The 22,327-nt window shown below is 38.9% G+C and overlaps 1 protein-coding gene across 1 annotated transcript; it reads left to right on the plus strand.

Annotated features, from left to right (window-relative positions):
• Positions 1-557: 557 nt before the first annotated feature.
• Positions 558-4,873, plus strand: CFL2 (cofilin 2). The gene is made up of 4 exons (XM_055309261.1): positions 558-719; positions 1,797-2,104; positions 2,222-2,298; positions 2,381-4,873. Exons 1-4 carry the CDS (start codon positions 717-719, stop codon positions 2,491-2,493), a joined length of 501 nt encoding a protein of 166 aa, XP_055165236.1. The 5' UTR covers positions 558-716; the 3' UTR covers positions 2,494-4,873.
• The last annotated feature ends 17,454 nt before the right edge of the window (positions 4,874-22,327 follow it).

The raw sequence follows: 22,327 nt of genomic DNA on the forward strand, positions 1-22,327 counted from the left end.
GATGCTGCTACCCAATTTCCCCCTGTTGTTACTATGCCAACCACAGACTTTGGGAAAGGGATTTTACGCTTCTGTTTATCATTTTGCTTTTGCTGAGTAATTCAGTCAACTGGGGTAACCCCCTATAGTATTTATTTTCATCTAACTGGAGGAAGGAAATCTAAACAATTCACACCACGTCTTATGTGTTTTCAAAAAAAAAAAAAAAAACCCTCAAAACGTTGGAATCCAGCCCCTTTCGGTGGAAACCACAGGGGACCCAAGGAAAGACACCTTGGCGCCCCAGGCCGGGAGCAGCGCCCTCGGGGAGGCAGAGTGAAAGCGCCGCCCCGCTCCGCCCCCCCGCCCCCCCCCCCCCGGCCGGCCGACGAGCGGCGCCCCGGGGCTGGAGGCGGCTCTGCAGGCCCCTGGGCTCCAGCCACCGCCGCGCAGCCGCCAGGCCTGCTGGGCGCGCGCGCCGGGGTCAGGCCGAGGACGCGGGCGGGGCGGGGCGGCGGAAGGGCCGGCTCGGGGCGTGCCCACGTGACCGCCCCGCCCGCTGCCTGCAGCCCCCCGGCCGCCGCCGCCGCCGCCTCTGCCTCTGCCTCTCGGGCTGCAGCTCCCGGCGTGCCCCGCACTCGCCGCTGCCCGCCCGCCAGCCCCTCCCTCTCTTCCCACCAGTGCCACAGAGCGGAGCCCGAGCCGCCGCCGCCGCCGCAGCCACAGCCGCGGGCACTATGGTAAGGCGGGCGCGCCGCCCCGGGGGACCGAGGGCCGGGACGCGTCAAGCAAAAACCCCCGCGCGGTCCTTCAGGGCCCTGGGAGTGAGGCCGCCATTTTAGCCCGATTTGGGCCTTCAAGGCGGGGGGCTGCTGCGCTGCGGCCCCGCTGCTCTCCCTCTCCAGCCGGCCGGCCTACCCTCTCGCCGTCAGGCCAGGCCCTGCCGCTCTTCGGATTCCTGAGGGCGAGGAGGGCGCGGGCCGGGGCTGGGGCCTGAGCCGGGCAGCGGCGTCTGGAGAGGTCGGGCGTGCCGAGCGGCGGCCCGCGGCGCGGGAGGGTCTGCGGGGCTCGTCCTGGGCGCGCTGCGCTCGCGCGGGGCTTCCTTATTTTACTGGGCGCTCGCCTCAAATTGGTACGTGCTCTAAAGAGCCCTTGCCGGATGAAGGCTTTCTGTGAAGGATCTTGCTGGCCCTGTAATAAAACCCCTAAGAGGAGATTAAGGAGGTGAGAGAACGCTTTTTAAAATGCCTTTTCGCCGTAAAAAGCTTTTACACTAGCTCCGTTAGTTTTGAAGTGTCTGCATTTGAGCTGTGAGGCAATTATGTTGTAGCCGTGGGCGGTTTGGAGTTCACACTTGATTCTCTTTCCTTATGAGGAAACGGCACTGGCTAGGATGACTTTAAAGAAAAAAAAAATAGTAGAAGCTTTAACTGAAATCCAAAAGTGTTTTTTTAAGGCCAGCAGAGTTGACACAATACAGAAGGTATTTTTGCTGCTGCTCCTGAAGCTCTGACATCACCCAGTGAAATAGGAAACATTTCAGGGATGGGACAGCTTGTATTTGTCCCTTTCCCTCTACCTTCCATTTACTTCAACCTCCAAATCCCTTTAAAAAGGATGAATGGGGCAGGACGAGTTAGAATCCTTCGGTTCATCTCATATACTGATACTTAAAATGTGGCATCTCTGATTGGACTGCTTGCCTGGTAGGATGCAGTTTTTGATGTCCAGATTAAAGTGAATCCTCTCTAGGCAAACAGTAATTTTGGTTAAAACCAAAATACTTGTTCTGAATTACTGTTCTTTTTTTATTTCAGGCTTCTGGAGTTACAGTGAATGATGAAGTCATCAAAGTTTTTAATGATATGAAAGTAAGGAAATCTTCTACACAAGAGGAGATCAAAAAAAGAAAGAAAGCAGTTCTCTTCTGTTTAAGCGATGACAAAAGACAAATAATTGTAGAGGAAGCAAAACAGATCTTGGTGGGTGACATTGGTGATACTGTAGAGGACCCCTACACATCTTTTGTGAAGTTGCTACCTCTGAATGATTGCCGATATGCTTTGTACGATGCCACATACGAAACAAAAGAGTCTAAGAAAGAAGACCTAGTATTTATATTCTGGTGTGTAAAAACAAAAGAAAAAGTACTTTTAAAATGCAAGGATTGTTATTAACATAGTCAGTTTTGCCTTTGTTTTCCTTTTAAGTGGGATTCAACAATTGTTTCTTTTTTCTGTAGGGCTCCTGAAAGTGCACCTTTAAAAAGCAAGATGATTTATGCTAGCTCTAAAGATGCCATTAAAAAGAAATTTACAGGTACAAACATTAAAAATTTGTGTAGAGGAATTATTCTTTCTTAATTATAATAAGGTAATGAGATAATGTTTTTCCTTTTTAGGTATTAAACATGAGTGGCAAGTAAATGGCTTGGATGATATAAAGGACCGTTCGACACTTGGAGAGAAATTGGGAGGCAACGTAGTAGTTTCACTTGAAGGAAAACCCTTATAAAATGAGATTCAAGTGCCATCTGGATCTTAAGGAGCTTCCATTTCTCCAACTCAATCAATTGAAATAGTATTAGGTGGTGTTTCCCCCCCCCCCCTTCCCACTGGGTCCTTCCAATACAGTGAATGAAGGAAATATCATTCATGTAAGCAGCCTATCAGTGATTGCCATTAGACTGTTTAATACTGTTACTTTTATGTAGAACCCAAGGAATGCCTTCCCATCATATTTTAGCCAAAACAACTCGTTATATGCCTCCTTTGCAGCAAGCACTACAATGAAAGTGATTGTCAATGTGAATAGCTTAGAATACTGCAAAGGGTAAGCTGATTGAATGCCTTGAAAGTATTATCCACTGGTCAGATGGTAAACTTTATTCAGTATTATTTATAGTTGCACTTGATTGCAGTTCTGTGAGGCTCGAGCATTCATACACCTCACCTGCCTTGGCAAGCCTATTTTTGTGACATGGCAGCACAGATTTAACACTATGCATTGAAAGCACTTTTTTTGTAATGAGTTTAACCTCCCACCCCCCCAAAAGGAATGCCAATTAAGTTTTGTTAACTGTGTCATCAACTTATCCTAGTACCTCAGTATTCATTCCTGTTACCTGCATATCTTAAAAGAAATAGCTGTTACTAATGCCTTTTTGTTTTCTATTGAGTGTACACTACTGAATAAGTGTAGGAGTTTATGTTTACCATGTAAGTTTTGCAACACTAAAAATATTTTGAATATCAGTCATGATGGCAATTTCTGTATAAAAGAGCCTTAAATGGAACATTGTTTTTGAGATCAAACTCCCTACCCTCACAAAAATGGCCACGTTGCAATAAAAATTGTGGCATATTACAGAACGTTGCCTTGTTTTCCTTGGACATTTTGCAAAATGTTACGTGAAGCAACTTTTAGGGTAAACAGCTACTGTTAATCTTTGCACTGGTCATTTAAGATTTTTTTTGTACAACATTCATGCATGATATTTTCCAGTTTGTTGAGTTTAAAAAATATTCTATCCTAAAGCCAACTAATAGAAAATATTATTGTTATAGCGGGATACTTTTATAAGCATTAGTTTATTTATTTCCTTATATGTTAATATGAAGATCAGAAGTTATTTTTTGCACTTTGAAAAATATTCTTCAATACCAGATTTATTCTCTGGATAAATTAGGGTAGTTGTTTTTTAATTCACGTTTACATTTCTAAGTAAATGACTAGTAGAAGCAGGAAGCTCTTACTACATATTTGGTCATAATGAAAACTTATAAAATGTCCTTCAAAGGTTAATACTTCTCATGTTTAGGAACTTTAATTTCAGCTATTATTTCTTAATATATTTTGCAAATTGGAAAAAATAATGATGCAGCAGTCTTAAGCATTAGTAGTGGGATTTGGCTGTGGTCCAGAGTGCTCTCCTTATAGAGAATTTGATCTGCTCAGTGTGAGCAGTTTGCTGTTAGCCAGAGCTATTTATGGCAAACACATGCTTTTGTATCTTGTCATAGTTATCCACAAATGGCAAAACTGGACTTGATTCTACTGGTATGCAAAACAGGCATGCTAGTAAGCAGTCAATCGTGGCTTAGAACTTAACCCCGTAGCTCTGAAGAATGCTCTTTTTTTTTTTTTTTAAGAATGCTCTTATCAAAAAACAGGAAACAAACTCTCCCCCTTTTTTTAATGTGTGGAAGTAATTTAAGTATAATTAGATATTTTCCCATATTTTCAGAATATTTTTTCAAGTAAAAACAAAAATAGGATTTAAATGTCTAGGCTTCCATTTAAAATTATATGAATGGCTTGGGGTCTTTTGTACTGAGCCATCTTATTTCAGGCTTCCAGCTGTCCCTGTGAAATATGCTGGACATTTTGATGGCTTTTTGGTAAGGCTAAACTCATACTGACATACACTAAACCATATGTGTAACTGATTCTTATACCGTGAAATTTTTCATTATTTCCCTCATTCGTCTAAAAAATAAGGGACTCTAAATAAGTTATGTAGTATCTTTTGTTTTTATAGCTGATTTATCAGCTTTCTTATATGCCTCATAAATAATAATTTCAGAAATTAAATATTGCTTTAAACTGTGGTACTTTGTTCGATTGACGGAACTGATACTAAGTTCATCTTTGAAATACATTTTTGTGCATGAAGCCAAAAATAATGATAAAATTAATGATTCACATGTTACTTGAGACTAATTTGGCATTTGAAATGATCATTTTATTTTACAATCATTTACAATGAAACAATGTTCCAGTTAGCTTTAAAAAGTATACGGTGCTAATTAGTAAAATATTGAGGGCAATATTTTACTGCTAGCTTGCAAAATTATAAGTGTTTAAAAAAATAAAATGTATGAAAATATATAAAGCTGTTGAGATGTGTTTCCTTACACATAAGAACATTAGAAATTTCAAAACTAATGTTGCAGATCAAGGAGGCACCATTATCTTTAGTCTTTTTCAGGATTTTTGTTGATAAACTTTCTCATTTACAGGTATCAATATTCTTTGAAAACTTAATGCTATAGCAATTAATTTTAACATTTTCAGACAAATGGGAACAGTTGGCATTTGTCCCAAACTGGCTATCATCAACTGTTGTTTTCAGTCATTATCTAAAATAATGAGGCCAGCATTGTATATTTAATGTGCCTTTTTAGTAGATTGGAAGAAAGGCTTCTTTGAGTTTTTCTGATACAGATCCCTTGTAGGAGCTAATTGATGAAATCTAGCAAATGAGGTTTGGGAGAAAATTAAGTACCTTATTAAGGAATAATCTCAGCAAAGGTTAATCATAGAAGGATTGGGAACACCCTTCATTAGGTTTGCCGCTCAAAAAATCTGATTCTGCTCTTTATAGGTCCTATTTTTGGTAGTAAATTTAATGATACTTTGAGATCCAAACAAACATGCATATTAATTTTTCATGAATATTAAAATTGTTAGAGATGTGCTAGCAGGCTCCAGTGATGATTGCTTTTTCAGACAGCTTGAATTTATGGATGTTCCGTGTTCATCTCAGCCAGTAAAGAAGTCTGAGCCTTTTCTTTTGCTTTGGAACATCCAAATTGCTTTTTTCCTTGTAGAATTGGGAGTCATTCCTCCACTTCAATTTCCTGTCATAAAGCAGTTGGGTAAATTATTCTTTTTGAGCCTTATGATAATAACTATCATTCCTCATTACAGAGGATCAACTATGGAAATGACTTTTGGAAAACAAGAAAATGCTATATAAATGTAATAATTTAGTTAAACCATTCTAAATGTAGTTAAGTAGACAACCATGTTTAAGATAAGATTATTAGAAGATTATTATAATCTTAAGATTTATTATAAGTCTTTGAACAGCTTCATTTTTGTAATTATTCCACTTAATCTTACTTCCAGTGTAAGAATTAGCTGGCACGTGACATTGGTTTTTCAGAAAGTAGCAAAGCATAGCTGCTGAGTTGATGTTTGTGACTGCTCTTAATTTTTTAAGTGTAGTTTTCTTTTTCACATACAACCAATTACTAGTCTTTTCCCCCAAATAATTTTGAATTAAAGAGGAAATAAAGCTAGAGAAATAATTGGTATGGAATACTTGTCATGAGTCATGATCCAGGTTGTTGAAAACCTATGCCTGCTTATCATTATTAATATCCTTTTTTTTTTTTTTCATTATTTCTCTGCTACACACAAAGAAACTAAAGTCTGGAGAGGTTAAGAGACAGCTCAGTTACTGAGTAGCAAAGCTGATTCCTGTCCAGTATACTTTTCACTCTGCATTTATATAATGGAGAGCGAGTTACTAATTTACTTTTTTTTAAAGTGGACTAATCTGATTTTTTTTTAGCAGGATATAATTACTCAGTATATTTTCAAAGTAGTGTCTCAAGAATATTTGAAAAATAGTCTTGGGATTTTTGTCTCCTAAGGAAGCCCATGGTCATAAAAGCCTAAAATAATTTTACATTTCAAAGATTTTCTTAGATGTTTCGGTATTGTAGGTTTATGAGATTATGGAAACCCATAAGGATTCTATAGACCCATTTTCCAGAAAGCTGATACCTCTTGTTTTTTTTTTAGAAAAAAATTGTTTTAAAGATTTTAAGTAATCTCTACACCCAACATGGGACTCAGACTCGCAACCCTGAATTCAAGAATCACATGCTCTACTGGACATAGCCAGCCAGGCCCCCAAGGCTGATACCTCATTCTTTTTCCAAAAACTTGGATGTCTCCCTCCCTATGCTCCTTTAGTCATCTTTCAAAGGAGAAATAGTACTTTGTATTAAAGTGGTTAAGTATTAGAACTTTGTTATCAGATTGCTTGGGTTGTTCACATATCAGCCTTTAACACTTATCGAGTAACCTTAAAAAAATCAACCTCTTGGAGCCTTAGTTCATGTATAAAAGGAGATAGTGATTGTACCCTGTCTCATAGAATTTGAGGATTAATGAAAACACCTTGAGTAGTTACTGGCACATAGCGCTCTATAGGGACACCTGGGTGGCTCAGTGGTTGAGTGTCTGCCTTTGGCTCAGGTTATGATCCTGGGGTCCTGGTATCAAGTCCCACATCAGGCTCCCCAGAGGGAGCCTGCTTCTCCCTCTGCCTAGACCTCTGCCTCTCTCTGTGTCTCTCATGAATATATAAATAATTCTTTTTTTTTAATTTGCAATCCAAACCAGGACTTTTTTTTTAGAACAAAAGGGAGAGTTTTAATAATTATCCCAGGACAACAGGCTTAAGTTGTAACAGTTCCCAGCAAACCAGATGTAGTCATACTACCAAAAAGTAGGCTGGTGTCAAAATGTAATACTTAAATAGAAGAAACTATATAAAAGACTCAAAGTTATTAATTTCAACTTTATAAGGTACTAGTATGCTAAGATTCTCTTGAAGTACATGATTACTTTTAAGTAATTGGCCTCAGAACAGTCAACTTTGGATTTTTTAATGCAAATCTTTTTGTAGCTTTCCTTTTTTTTTTTTTTTTTTTTTAATCAGAGTGAGAGAAGATGGGAAGGGGTAAAGGAAGAAGGAGAGAGAAAATCATAAGCGGGCTCTACACCCACCACAGAGCCCATTGCCAGGGCTTGATCTCACCCTGAGATCATGACCTGAGCCAAAATCAAGAGTCAGACACTTAACCGACTTAGCCACCCAGGTGCCACTTTAGCTTTCCTTTTGACTTTTTACAAACTCTTAGATACTGCATTTTACTATTAACTGTCTATTTATAGCAGTTTCTCTTAATTGTTGCTTTTCATCTCATGTGGACTTGGAAAGCCAGGTTGTTTAGAATTGTGTATATAAAGTGAATAGACTTGGGCTTGAGAGCAAAATACCTGAGCACATGAACCTCCTAACATTTCTTTTGGCTATTTAAAAGAACTTTGGTGTACTTTCTGGGTTCTTGGTTTTTGGATTTTTAGTAAGTATGTAAGATAGCTGAGCTGTAGATAAAAGAAGCATTGCTGTATCCCTGCAAGGTGTCTAAAATATTTTATTAAAAATATTTAATATAAATATTTTTATTTATAAAAATTTTTAATATTTTTTTAGGGCAGCCTGGGTGGCTCAGCGGTTTAGTGCCGCCTTTGGCCCAGGGTGTGATCCTGGAGACCTGAGATTGAGTCCCACGTCAGGCTTCCTGAGTGGAGCCTACTTCTCCCTCTGCTTATGTCTGTGCCTCTCCTTCTGTCTCTAATGAATAAATAAAATCTTTAAAAAAATATTAAAGATTTATTTATTTGAGAGAGAGCACAAGTGGGAGGGGAGAGAGAGAGAGAGCACTAGCAATGAGGATTGAGAGAGAATCACTAAGCACAGAACCCGATGCAGGGCTCTATCTCATAACTCTGAGATCATGACCTGATCATGATCAGGGCCAAAACCAAGAGTTAGATGCTTAATGGACTGTACCACCAGGCACCCCTGTCATTAATATTTTAATTTTTTTATTTTAAATTCAATTAGCCAACATATATCATTATGTTTCAAACGTAGTGTTCCATAATTTAGCAGTTGTGTATTGTCATTAATATTTTAAAGTTATTTTTGTCTTTGGCAATACTTGTATTGTTAAAGGCACACAAATGAATTTGTTCCTATTAAGAGAAAAGGCTTATTCTAGATTATTGAAACAATGGAATATGAGAATATGCATTTGATAAGCAAAGTAATCATTAAAAATGGAAAATGCCAATTAATCTTTTGAGCTTATTAGATTTTTCTTAAATGTACCTTAGATTTGTTCACTTGGAAATAGCTTTGATAACTTTTCATCTAGATATATAAATACTTTCATTTACTCTTGACTTCTACAGCAAGTTTGATTATGCATACAGAATGGTTTAGGAGTTTATTCGGCATAACATGAAAGAACAGATAACATGAAAATTTGGAAGAGATTTTTGTTCAAATGTATAATTTTCTAACATGAAAACTCAAGTTACTGGCACGAACTTTTGTACTTTTTTCCTCATTTTATATATTCGTAATGGTGGAATTTCAAATATTTCCTTTGGGAAATTGATAGTTACTGAGTGAGTCATAAAATTTGTGGGCATATGGCCCATCGTTTCTTTTCTTTTTTAAAAAAGATTTTATTTATTCATTCATGACAGACGCACAGAGAGAGAGAGAGAGAGGCGGAGACACAGGCAGAGGGAGAAGCAGGTCCCATGCAGGGAGCCCAATGTGGGACTCGATCCCGGGTCGATCCCGGGACTCGATCCTGGGACTCCAGGATCACGCCCTGGGCTGAAGGCAGGCGCCAAACTGCCAAGCCACCCAGGGATCCCTGGCCCATAGTTTCTATGTGTTCCTGTACGCTGATAGGGCCTTTTTTAAATTATTATTAGCAACAAACTAAATCACCATATGAAAAAGATAGGCAGTTCCCAAATTGGCATAATTAGTTTTATCAAAGGTCAAAATGGCAGTACTTTGTTCTAGAAATCATAAAATGTTGCTATTATCATATAAGGAATAAGATATAAAAGAGATGTAGACTTCATGAAATAAATGTAAAAGAATTTTATGTGAAGATTAATGTGTAAACCTTTTGTGTATAAAGAAGCAATGGATCAGGGACACCTGGCTGGCTCAGTTGGAAGAGTGTGCAACTCTTGATCTCAGGATTGTGGGTTCAAGCCCCATGTTGGATGTAGAGATTACTTAAAAATAAAATCTTTAAAAAAAAAAAAAAAAAAGCTATAGGGCACCTGAGTGGCTCACTCAATTAAGTGTCCAACTCTTGGTTTCAGCTCCAGTCATGATCTCAGAGTTGTTAGATCAAGCCCAATATTGGGCTCTGTGCTTGGTGGAGAGTCTGCTTGAGATTCTTTCCCTCAGTCCCTCCCTTGCATGGTCTCTCTCTCTCTCTCTCTCTCAAATAAATAAATCTCTTTTTGTTTTCTTAATATTTTATTATTAGTGAGAGAGTATGAGTGGGATAAAGGCCAGAGGGAAAGGAAGAAGCAGGCTTAAGGCTGAGCAGAGAGCCTGAAATGGGGCCCAATCCCAGGACCTTGAAATCATGACCTGAGCTGAAGGCAGAGACGCTTAGCCAACTGAGCCACGCAGGCACCCCCAAAAATAAAGCTATGGATCAAAGAACTAGAGAAAAAGAGTGACGACCCCTTTACTCTTACTGCTTATTGATAATTATGAAGGGATGTAAAGATATTTTATAGTTTCAGGCAGCCCTGGTGGCTCAGCGGTTTAGCGCCACCTTCAGCCCAGGGCGTGATCCTGGAGTCCCGGGATCGAGTCCCACATCAGGCTCCCTGCATGGAGCCTGCTTCTCCCTCTGCCTGTGTCTCTGCCTCTCTCTGTCTCTCTCATGAATAAATAAAGTCTTAAAAAAAAATATTTTATAGTGGGGAAGCTAACAAAACTGGTGTTAGCCATTTTCCTAATTGCAATATATTTAGATTTTAGAACATATCTGGGTTTTTTAGGCTTGATTTTTAAAAGTAACATTGTTGATTGACAACTTGTAATACTATTGCCTATCAAGTCATGTGTAGACTTTGAATAGTTGCTGCATTAGAATTAAATTTATGATGACATTGATTTAGCAAGTACTTCCTTATTTTGGCTTTGTTTATATCTACATGCTAAAGAAAAAATGCCTTATAGTTATCATTGAATAGCAGTTTTTAAGAAATACCAGGTGATTGAATTAGGTAGATAATCTTGTGTCCTGGCTATAGAAAAAAGTTTTGGGATTAGTTGAAATGTCATTCAGTGTCATTGCCCCTGCAACAAGTTTTCTTCTCTGAGCTGGATATTTTATTTTACTCAGACTTTCTTTTGGAAATATGTAAAATAATGAATAGAATTCTTAAAAATGAGCCTTAGGTAAAACAGAAATGACATTCTGATGGGAAAACCCTAAAAAATGAGCTAGACTAACATGGTTGATATTTTTCTGGGTAACTTTTTTAAATGATTACACTTTTATTTAAAAAATGATGTGTTTAGTGTGGAATCTGCAAAATACAGAAAAGAGCAAATAAAGATAAGTCATGAGTTAATTTTAAATATTGCAAACAAAGTATCTGTTAAGCTATTATGAATTATATGGAGATATATGTACAAATTCCTTAGTATTTTTTATCCCAGAAAGAGAACTTTATTGTGGCTTAGTGACAGAGGAGCAGATTTGGATCTTGAAAACTATGCATACTGTCTATCTGAATGCTTGCTAGATGACTTGGTACCATCTACCATAAATATTTGAAGCCACAAAATTTCCCTGTATTTTTTATGCCATCTACTTTGGTTTCATTGGGACTTGATAATGGGCACCCATTATATAACGTTCACTGTTCCCCAAAGAAATTATTTTACAAAATAGTTTCCAATATATCAGGAGTCTACTTTTATCCTGGTGTGTGTATGATAAAGGTGAATAAATACTAGTTCCTTGTATGCAGTGTAAAGAAACCATCCTTCAATCTACTTTGTACCCTGCTAAAAGATTTAAGATAAAACAATGTATATATTTTGCACTAAGCCAGAAGTTATCTATATTTAAGCATTTGTGTTCTGTGTGCTATTCCAAGAGGGTCTGGTAATCCCTGTGATTAAAGAGACATAAGATTTATGTTTGCTGTGAAGAAACATGATCTTCCTGGCCACTATGAATCATTCTGGAAACATTCCATCTCTGTTTCCCAATTACTCAGATCATTAGATCAAATTTAGTTCAGTTCAACAAACATGAAGCACCTTTCATGATCTCAAAGTCTACAGTGATACAGGAAAGGCAAGCATATAAACAATTACAATGCAATGTGATAAGTACGATGATATGTTACAAGAAATAGAAGAGGGAATGATTAACATTGAAGTTGGATGGGCTTCAAAAAGGCCTCATAGAAGAAGTAATGTTTGAGCTGGGCTGTGAAGAGTGGTAGAGTTAACCAGAATGCAGTATGAGAGGATGGCCCTGGAGAAAGGAAAAACCGTGCAGAGCCCCTGCAAATATTTGTTCATCACAGCTGCTTAGTTTAGTGTGAAGCACTGTGATGAGAGAAGTGTGGGAGAGGTATGAGCCATATCATCAAGGGCCATGGATACCGTGCTAATGAACATGAAACCTGTGCCTGATAAAGAGCCAGTGCAGGGTTTTAAAAGAAGGAGTGCCATGATCTTTCTGAAACACAAGTCTGATCACTTTATGACCATGTTGAGAATGTACAGGAGGGTGAGGAAATTGGAAGCAGTTAGGCCTGAATTAAGGCAGTGGCAAATGTGCTTAGGATGAGTGTATTTAAGAAGTATGTAGGAGAATTGACAGGACTTGATTTCAGAATTAAAGGATACAAGGCTTTAACCGTTATTTGGGAAATGTTAGCTACATTTTTAGTATTGTTGATATTTAAGATCATTTAAACATCAGATTGGCTAAGAGAATATTTATAATGTGGAAAAAATTTGTAAATGTGGAAAAAATATTAAATATTAACACCTTTTTAATGAAAGTAGCATTTTGAAATAAACCATTGGCTAAAAAGTTGTAGTTCTGCTACTTGAATTTAGATTTATAAACCTGATTTGCAGTAATGTTCATAAAACAATGGTTTCATTAAATAAGAAAAATTAAAACAACCATAGCTATAACATCTTTGAAATGGAATATATCCTATAGTTTTAAAAATCATTGTTGAATTTTTCTATTATTCCATGCTTGAGCTTTTATTGTAAAACTCTTATTTGATCACATACAAGACACGCTAAACTCCTGGATCAAAAATTTTAGAATTTAGCAATATTCATATACTCTGCTCATTAGAGAAAGCCTGTCCCACTGTGCTAGTGATAGAAAATGGAATTTTCAGGTCATCTGAAAGGTCACTTTCTATTAAGGAAGATTTTTAATCCTTACTTGTAAATAAAAGCTATTTATAAACATACATCTTAATTCCTTTCATAAAATACTTTCAAAGATTCCTCTGTTTTCAGCAGCTTGTAATAATCATTGCTTAACCATATTGGTTTTTAATACTGTTTTTATGGTAAATAAGCTCACTTTTTTGAAAGGCCTTATACACATCAGGAAACATTTATTTAGTGTCTATTTGTAGAACACTACTCTGGCCATCCTGAGAAATAAACTTCTCAAGGGCACTTCTTTAATCCAGTTGGCGAAACAAAATAGACCTGTGAACTAATAAGTATTCAGAGATAAGCAATTGAATAAGCATTGAGGGGGTGCAGAAAAAAGAATAGAAAGAGAAAAGATTTTGTAGAAGTGAGTTTTAAATAGCATTTAGGGAATATATATTTTTTTTAAATCAAGATACTTTCCCTTCAAATAGAGAACTATTTGAAACAAGGATCCAACAGCCTCTTTCTTCACTGAATATCTCTTTAAAATTAAGAACAAAAAGGGCCTTTTTATCACCACTAACATTAAATTCTTTTGGAGAAGGACTAAGGCCAAAATAGAGACCTTACTTTGGGAGTTTTGTTTTCCATGTGGGTAATTGTCACAGAATCCTGAGTTCCTACAGGGGTTCTTAACCTCTTGTACCATAGATCCCTTCTTAGAATAAGATTTTAAAATTTATACGTATGTATGTTATTTATATATATAAAATATATCAGTCAAAAGTGATATCTTAACATGCTTCTTTAATAACACATGACAGTGTCTAGTGGCAATATAATAAATACCATAATATGTAATGATGAATGTAAATAATACTTTCTGATCTGCAGTAACATAATATTACTTGAATATATGATTTCTATTGATGACGAACCCATAAGTACTGCTGATTGTACTATGGTTTATGGTCTATATTCCTATTTTGGGGGGTCTGTATTCATAGTTTAAGGAAGTAATAGATTTGAGTAGCGGTTAGTTAAAATAAAGATCTTTTAACTTTCAGGGCACCTGGGTGGCTCAGTCAGTTAAGCGTCTGCCTTTGGCTCAGGTCATGAAACCAAGGTCCTGGAATCGAGCCCTGGGGCTGGCTCAGCAGGGAGCCTGCTGCTTTCTCTCCCTTTAACCCTCCACCATGCTCATGCTCTCTTGTACATGAGCACTCTCTCTCTCTCAAATAAATAAATAAAATCTTTTTTTAATGTAATTTTTCATAGGTCCCCTGAATTCTTTCCATGGATCGCTTGGACATTCAAAGACCCCAGGTCAAGGAACCCTATGGTAGGGGTTCCTTGCTGGCTCAGTCAGTAGAGCATGTTACTCTGGATCTGAGGGTTGTGAATTCAAACTCCTGTTGGGTGTGGAACCTACTTAAAAAAAATAAAAATAAAAGAAAGAAAAGAAACCCCACGGCTTAGGAATTACCTGAGAGCCCCAGGAAGTAAAGGACTAAGTAGATAGGGCTCACATTCACTTCGAAGAAGTTGCTTTTATTTTGTTTTATATATCAGAGTTCATATAAGATTTCATTTGGAATAAAAATGTTTTGGGGGGCTAAATACTGTATAATTTTTGAAAATAATTGTAAATGAAAAATTCTCTGTTTATCTTGCTCTTTTAAACTGATTTCTTTTGTAAATATTCTAAGCACGTGAGTGTACCATCCAGTTTATGACCCTGGAAATAGAGATTCAGAAGTCAACAGTGTATAGTTGAAACCATGGAACATCAGTAAGATTGCCCGGCAGTAATCTGCGTGAGTGTAACATGAGAAGAGGAGCAGGCCAACGGGTAGGCAGAAGAGAAGCCTGGAGAGAACGGAGGAGTTGTCAGGAGGTGGGAGCACACAGCTTCCATAATGTTACAGAAGCAAAGGGTGTCAAATGCTGGAGATGTCACGTAGCATGAGGACAAAATGAATCAATCCACCAAACTTGGCCGTAAGGAAGTCAGTGAAATTTCCTGTGGCGTTTTCAGCAGGGTGGGGAGGACTGATGCCAGTCTGAAAAGACTGAACAAGTGATGAAGTGGAAACGGTGTGGTATAGACCAGTGCTTTTCGGAGGTCTGTGGTGAAGCGCAGTGTCTGTGATTCCCAGTCTGTCATGGACTGACAGCAGTCCTGCTGTGTGTGACCAGTATGTTGGATAACCAGCTAACAGGTCTATACTCTGTTGAACAAGACAAGCCCACTGATGACAGGCTTGGAGATCATGGCCATGTCAAATTGCCATAGAAGTTTCTAAATGTTCATTCTTAATTATGTACAGCAGCAGAGGTGTATAGATTATTCTTTCAAGAAACTCGTCTGTCAAGGAAGAGAAAGACTAGTCAGTACTCTGTGGGGCCTATAGGATTGGGAGGAGGTTTCTGCCAGTATTATCTCTTACTTTCTCTATACCAAGAACTATTTTAGGCGCTGGAAATCCAAATTAGGGGGATCCCTGGGTGGCTCAGTGGTTTAGTGCCTCCCTTCAGCTCAGGGCGTGATCCTGGGGTCTCGGGATCGAGTCCCACATCGGGCTCGGGCTCCCTGCATGGAGCCTGCTTCTCCCTCTGCCTGTGTCTCTGCCTCTGTGTGTGTGTGTGTGTGTGTGTGTGTGTGTGTCTCATGAATAAATAAGTAAAATCTTAAAAAAAAAAAAGAAATCCAAATTAGGGGCTAAAAAGAATGTGAAAAAGCACTTAAATGAAAAGATTGTTGAACGAGTAAATGAACTTTCATGTGAACTGTGGAGAATCCAAGCAGTCCTGTGCTTCCACATTTTAGAGTAGTATATCCTGCCTCATTTAATCTCTGGATGTTTATTTTGCCTATGGTCAGGGAATTATCAGGGAGGCTCATAATCTTCATAGTCTTTGAGTGCATTAAAACATTAACTCATTTTCAAAGATGATATCACTGACTTTTCTTAGTAGGACCTGTGTCTTGAGAGACTTTTCTCCCCCCTCAAAATTGGTATTGGATTTCCTTTTTGCCTTGCATTCCCTTCCCTCCTTAAAGGCATACCTTAAAGGAAGATGACAAGTTTTGGACCTACCATGGCCACAGAACAAAGAGAATTAAATTGACTTGCACAGAGTGCAAACCCTAAGATAATATTTTGCATAAAAGAACTCTGGTCTTGTATAAATCCCTTCACTGGGGCGCCTGGGTGGCTCAGTGGTTGAGTGTCTGCCTTTGGCTCAGGTCGTGATCCTGGGGTCCTGGAATCAGGTCCCACATCAGGCTCCCTGTGGGCACCTGCTTCTCCCTCTGTCTCTGCCTCTCTCTGTGTGTCTCTCTTGAATAAATAAAATCTTTTTTTAAAAAATCCCTTCATTTCCTCTTTCTCTAACTGAACTGATTTTCAAATATCCCTCTTACTTTTTCCATCTAAAGCGTTGTCCCTGGTCCTCACAGTGGAACTCAAATCTGTACCTAGGAAAATGAGAATTCTAATACAAAATGTGGGCAATATGAATAGGAGCCATGGAAAAGCAATTTCAGTTATTCATGCAGCAAACATTTTCTAAATGCTTAATATGTACCAGACACAGCACTGAGGGCCAGGCACGAAATTGCCATCTAAACCCAGGTCCAGTTGAGTGTACTAGGCTAGACTTATTTTGAATATTCAGCTAGACTTGTTTCTTATGGTAGCCGGAAGGCTTTTCACAGTGTGTACCACCTAAATACAGCTCTAGTTCATTCTACTAGATTAACTTTAATCAGGCATTGTTTAACAAATTTAAGGAAGAAGCATGAAAATCCCAGCTATGTATGTGTGTATGGTTTTGGGAGCCAAGTAAAGAGGAAGGTGATCAAATGGGAACTTTCAATACTTTTTGGAAATGTGTGGGTAATTTATAGCTTAATCAATAAGAGTTACTAGGACTTTTTGCCCAAAAAAGGGCAAAAAGGGATGGAGGAGTACCTTAACTCTTTAGTTGTAAATCTTACTCTCCAGCTGACTCTTAGCATGAAGTGCACAACCTGTAGGAAAATATATTGCCAGTATTAGAGCCAATGACTGTTGGATGTGTGTGACTCGCGTGTATTTGTTCATCTTTTTTGTTCCTTCACTCACTTATTCAAAAACAATTTAGAAGGGGCACCTGGATGGCTCAGTTGAATAAGTGACTGCCTTCAGCCCAGGTCATGATCCCAGGGTCCTGGGATGGAGGCCTGCATCAGGCTCTGCTCAGCGGGGAGTCTGCTTCTCCCTCTCCCTTTGTGCTCTCGCACTCTCTCATTCTCACTCCTTCTCAAGTAGATAAATAAGATCTTAAAAAAAAAAAAGAAACAATTTAGTGAATACATTCTACATTTAGCATCCGTCACTGCCCTGAAGGAACTGGGCTGAGAAAAGAAGACATATGTAAATAGCTATCACACAATGTAGGAAGTGTTCTGTGCTGGACCTAGATAATACATTATTAATTCCATTAACCCGGCTGTAAAAATAGCCCAGGGCCATTCAGATCTACTACATGGATAGAGGGAAAGTCTGCATGTTTTGCACAGTGACAAATTGTCACCCTATTGATATAAGATGGTTTATCTAAAGTGGTTTATGTCAGATGATTGAGCTAGAGCAGTTTGAGGAATATTATTAATATTCTGTAAAGATTTTATTTATTTGAGAGACAGAGAGAGTGAGCATAAATGAGGGGAGAGGCAGAGGGAGAAGCAGACCCCGCCTGAGCAGAGAGCCCCATGCGGGGCTCGATCCCAGGACCTTGGGATCATGACCTGAGCCGAAGGCAGACACTTAACTGACTGACCCACCCAGGCACCCCAGTTTGGGGAATATGAAATAAATAATATGACTTTGGCATAAAAGGCTATGTCAAAATTAGATGTTTTTTTAGCATATTAATTTCTCACATGCAGTTAAATAATTCTTAAAGCACCTTCTATAAATGCATATTATACCACAAAAGATATATCGATTCTGGCAGGCTAAATTACACTGGGGAAAAGCCTGGCTTTTACAGTCATGTGTCATCAGAATACCTGCTCCTATTATTTATTAGGTGCATGACCTCAGGCAAAGTACCAACTTTAGTGGGCCTCAGAATCCTTATCTGAAAAATGGGAATAGTACCAAACTCTAGGGTTGTTGGATAATCCACAATAATAATAATAGCTAACATTTATTGAGAACTTAATATGAGCACTTCACATAGATTACCTCACAGTTTATTTCTCTAAACAAGGCTAGTAGTAGTGCTATTACTCCTCTATTTAGTTTAGAAACTGTACCCTAGAGTTTAAATAACTTGCCCAAGGATATATGACACAGAAAGTGGTAGAGACAGGATCCAAACCCAGGTAATCTTGACCTGTCATCCTTTTTTTAAACAGCTTTATTGAGATATAATTCTTATGTCATACAATTTACCCATTTAAAGTATAATATTTTAGTATAGTCACAGTTATATAACCATCACCACGATCTAATTTTAGAACATTCTATCCCCCATGCCCCACAAAAGAAACCCCATACCCATTAACAATCACTCTACCTAACCGCCGAATCTCAGCACTAGGCAGCTGCTGATCTACTTTCTTTCTTTCTTTTAAAGATTTATTTATTTTTTTATCATAGACATAGAGAGGCAAGAGACACAGGAGGAGGGAGAAGCAGGCTCCAGGCAGGGAGTCCGACGCGGGACTCGATCCTGGGACTCCAGGATTGTGCCCTGGGCCAAAGGCAGGCACTAAACTGCTGAGCCACCCAGGGATCCCCTGATTTACTTTCTGTTTCTAGAGATTTGCCTATTTTGGACACTTCATATATATGGAATCATAAAATATGTGTTTTCTGTGATTAGTTTCTTTTACTTAGCATAATTCTTTCAAAGTTTATCCCTTTCATTGCATAAGTCAGAACTTCATTCCTTTTTATTAACAAATAAAATAATATTCCTTTGTATGGATATACCACTTTGGTTTATGTGTTTATCAGTTGATGGGCTCTTGGGTTGTTTCCACTTTCTGGCTATCATAAATAATGAATGGAGCTATGAACATTTGTGTACAAGTTTTCTTGTGTACAGATAGAAGTTTTCATTTCTTGGTTATATATCTAGTAGCTATATGCTAGGTCATATGATAATTATATTTAAGGTTTTGAGGAATTTTTTAATTGTGAAAAAATAATCTTTTTGAAGATTTTTATTTTTTTAAGTGATCTCTACACCCGATGTGGGGCTTGAACTCACAACCCTGAGATCAAGAGTCACATACCCCACCAACTGAGCCAGCCAGGCACCCCATAATAGAGAGAACTTTTTAAGTTGAATAATAGCACAGAGTACATGGACACCCTCCATTTGGATTCCATAATTGTTGACATTTTGCCAATTTTGGGCAGCCCGGGTGGCTCAGCGGTTTAGTGCCACCTTCAGCCCAGGACGTGACCCCGGGGTCCTGGGATTGAGTCCTGGCAGGCTCCTCCTCGGTCTGTGTCTCTGCCTCTCTCTCTCTCTCTCTCTCTCTCTCTCTCTCTCTCTCTCATGAATAAATAAATTCTTAAAAAAAAGAAAAAAGGGATCCCTGGGTGGCGCAGCGGTTTGGCGCTTGCCTTTGGCCCAGGGCGCGATCCTGGAGACCCGGAATCGAATCCCACGTCGGGCTCCCGGTGCATGGAGTCTGCTTCTCCCTCTGCCTGTGTCTCTGCCTCTCTCTCTCTCACTGTGTGACTATCATAAATAAAAATTTAAAAAAAAAAAAAAAAAAAAAGAAAAAAAACATTTTGCCAATTTTATATCACTGCTTCCCCCCACAAATATCTCCCTTCCTTCCTCCTTCCCTCCCTTCCTCTCTTTCTCTGATTTCATTAAAAATCAGAGCCAGGTCAGTTAGAGCCAGACCTCTTAACTACTATTTTATATTCATCCCCATTTAAGTGAGTGAACATAGGTGAAATAGTGTAATTCCTGGCCAATAATAGCTACTCGATAAATGTAAATTCCCTCCTTTCCTCTTTTCCCCAGTACTTAGAAATCTGGGCTGCAAGCACTACATCAAGATGAGAAGTGAGATCTAAATAAAGACTCATGGACTTTCTTTGCACAGCATTTCCTGGACCAAGGTCAGTTGAACTAGGTAGGTGGCCATCCAAACTGTGGTGATCTAGCCGTTCAATTTCTAGTTGATTTCATTAAGATGATTGTTAGAGGGCCACCTGGGTGGTTCAGTGGTTGAGCGGCTGCCTTCTGCTCAGGGCTCAGGGCATGATCCCAGGATCTGGGATCAAGTCCTACATCAGGCTCCCTGTGGGGAGCTTGCTTCTCCTTCTGCCTGTGTCTCTGCCTCTCTCTCTCTCTCTCTCTCTCTCTGTGTGTGTGTGTGTGTGTCTCATGAATAAATAAATAAATCTTTTTTAAAAATGATAATTATATAAATAGCAAGATAAATTCTACAAATAGTTACATTAATAGACAACAAAATAAACAAAATCCAAACCATCACAATGCTTGGGTTGTTTTGGGTTTTTTTTTAAATATTTTATTTATTTATTCATGAGAGACATAGAGACAGAGTCACAGGCAGAGGGAGAAGCAGGCTCCCTGTAGGGAGCCTGAAACAGGACTCGATCCCAGGACGCTGGGATCATGACCTGAGCCAAAGGCAGACACTCAACCACTGAGCCACCCAGGCATCCCGTGTTTTTTTAAGGTAGCAGGAAATTCAGCTCATATAAAACCTAAGCCTATTCTAAAGCAAAAAAGAAATCCCATTTACTAGTGCATGCTTTTTCATGTCTCCACATTTCATGTGTGAACATGAAGAAGGAGCTGCAAAAGAGAACTGACCAAAGCTGAAGTTTTACCAAGAATGCTAACAGGAAGGGTGAATTTCTTCCTGGACAGTGACACGGAACAGATGAAAACTAGGGCAGCATCTGACCTACTTGTTATTGATTTATTTAGAAGAACCAGTCATAACATTGGATCCTTGGGGGCTCCAGAACAATCTTCATGCCAGTGAAATTCACCTGCTTTCCAAGAAACTATTGGGCTTACTGGAATTTTTATGAATCCCAGATCTACCATCCATAATTTTTAGACATCAGACCCTTAGCAGCCACTTCTTATCCAGCTCTATTCCTGGAGCAGAGGTTTTCTTCTCACTGCTGAGATAAATCCAGGGAGATTATGACTACTCTTGGTCTGGCAGATACCAGGTCTGCTGCTTGAGTCCCACTGGGCCTAGCCCTGAGATTCTGAGCCCTAGCTGTGTATCAAAGAGAGATCATTATCATGCCTAACAAACTGATGGTTTCTTAATATAATCTAATACCTGATATATATTCAAATTTCCCTAGTTGTCCCCAAAATGTCTTTTTACAGCTCATGTATTTGAACCACTGTCCAACAAAGTTCAAATATTACATTTGGGTTTTGTTCTTCTTAAGTCTCTGATAATCCAGAATAGTCTCCAACAACCTTTTTTTTAATGCTACTGACTTGAAGAAACTCAGTATGTCTTGTAGAATGTCCCACCTTCTGGATTTGTCCGATGGCTTCCTGTGATGTCATTTCCCTTGTTTCCCTTTCCTAGCATTTCCTGTAAGCTGGCAGTTAGATCTAAAAGTTGGCTAGACTCAGGCTAAACATTTTGGTAGGAACACTTCCTGGGTGATTCTGTGTCCTTCGTACTGCCTCACATCAGGTGCACACGTTATCCAGTTGTCCCACTGATAGTGAGGCCGTGACTGATGGCTGTGGTCTGCTGGTCACAGTCTGATCCCTCCCATTACCAAGCTGTGCTTCCCCCTCTGACCAGGAAACTAATCTGTGGGGTGATACTCTTGTTCTTTTATTAACTGCCACCATGTGCCATGATGAGTCCTAAAAATTAAAAGGAAGACAAAAGGAAAAGTTTTGTCTTTGCCTTTCTAGTTTGAGTCAGTGGATTGAAGCAAGATATATTGTCTGATCACAATGGAGTGAAATTAGAAGTTAATAATGACAACTAATTTAGGAAATTCCCAAATATGTGGACATTAAACTCCTAAATTTAAAATTTTATATTAAACCAAGATTAGGTTTAAGATTAGGGCAGCCTGGGTGACTCAGTTTAGCGCTGCCGTCAGCCCAGGGCGTGATCCTGGAGACCAGGGATCCAGTCCCACATCGGGCTCCCTGCATGGAGCCTGCTTCTCCCTCTGCCTGTGTCTCTGCCTCTCTCTCTCTCTCTCTCTCTCTCTCTGTCTCTCATGAATAAATAAATAAAATATTTTTAAGAATTAACTAATTAAACCAAGACTATAAAAATTGGTTCTTTACAGAAGAAGAAAAACATTTCCTAACCCAGCTTCATGACTCTACTACCTCCCACAAACTTGCTTTTTTTTTTTTCTTTTTGCCGATATTGCTGATTGAAGGACAGTGTCCTCTAGTTTTGCAAGTCAGAAACCAGGCAGCAGGCCAACACTT

The sequence above is a fragment of the Nyctereutes procyonoides genome, unplaced genomic scaffold (assembly GCF_905146905.1).
Source record: "Nyctereutes procyonoides isolate TBG_1078 unplaced genomic scaffold, NYPRO_anot_genome, whole genome shotgun sequence".
NCBI classification, from domain to species: domain Eukaryota; kingdom Metazoa; phylum Chordata; class Mammalia; order Carnivora; family Canidae; genus Nyctereutes; species Nyctereutes procyonoides.

Excerpts from the sequence above, each read along its gene's own strand:
- CFL2 (XM_055309261.1), top strand. Across the intron at positions 2,105-2,221 it reads GACCTAGTATTTATATTCTG|GGCTCCTGAAAGTGCACCTT; the intron begins GTGTGTAAAAAC and ends TTTTTTCTGTAG. Across the intron at positions 2,299-2,380 it reads CATTAAAAAGAAATTTACAG|GTATTAAACATGAGTGGCAA; the intron begins GTACAAACATTA and ends TTTCCTTTTTAG.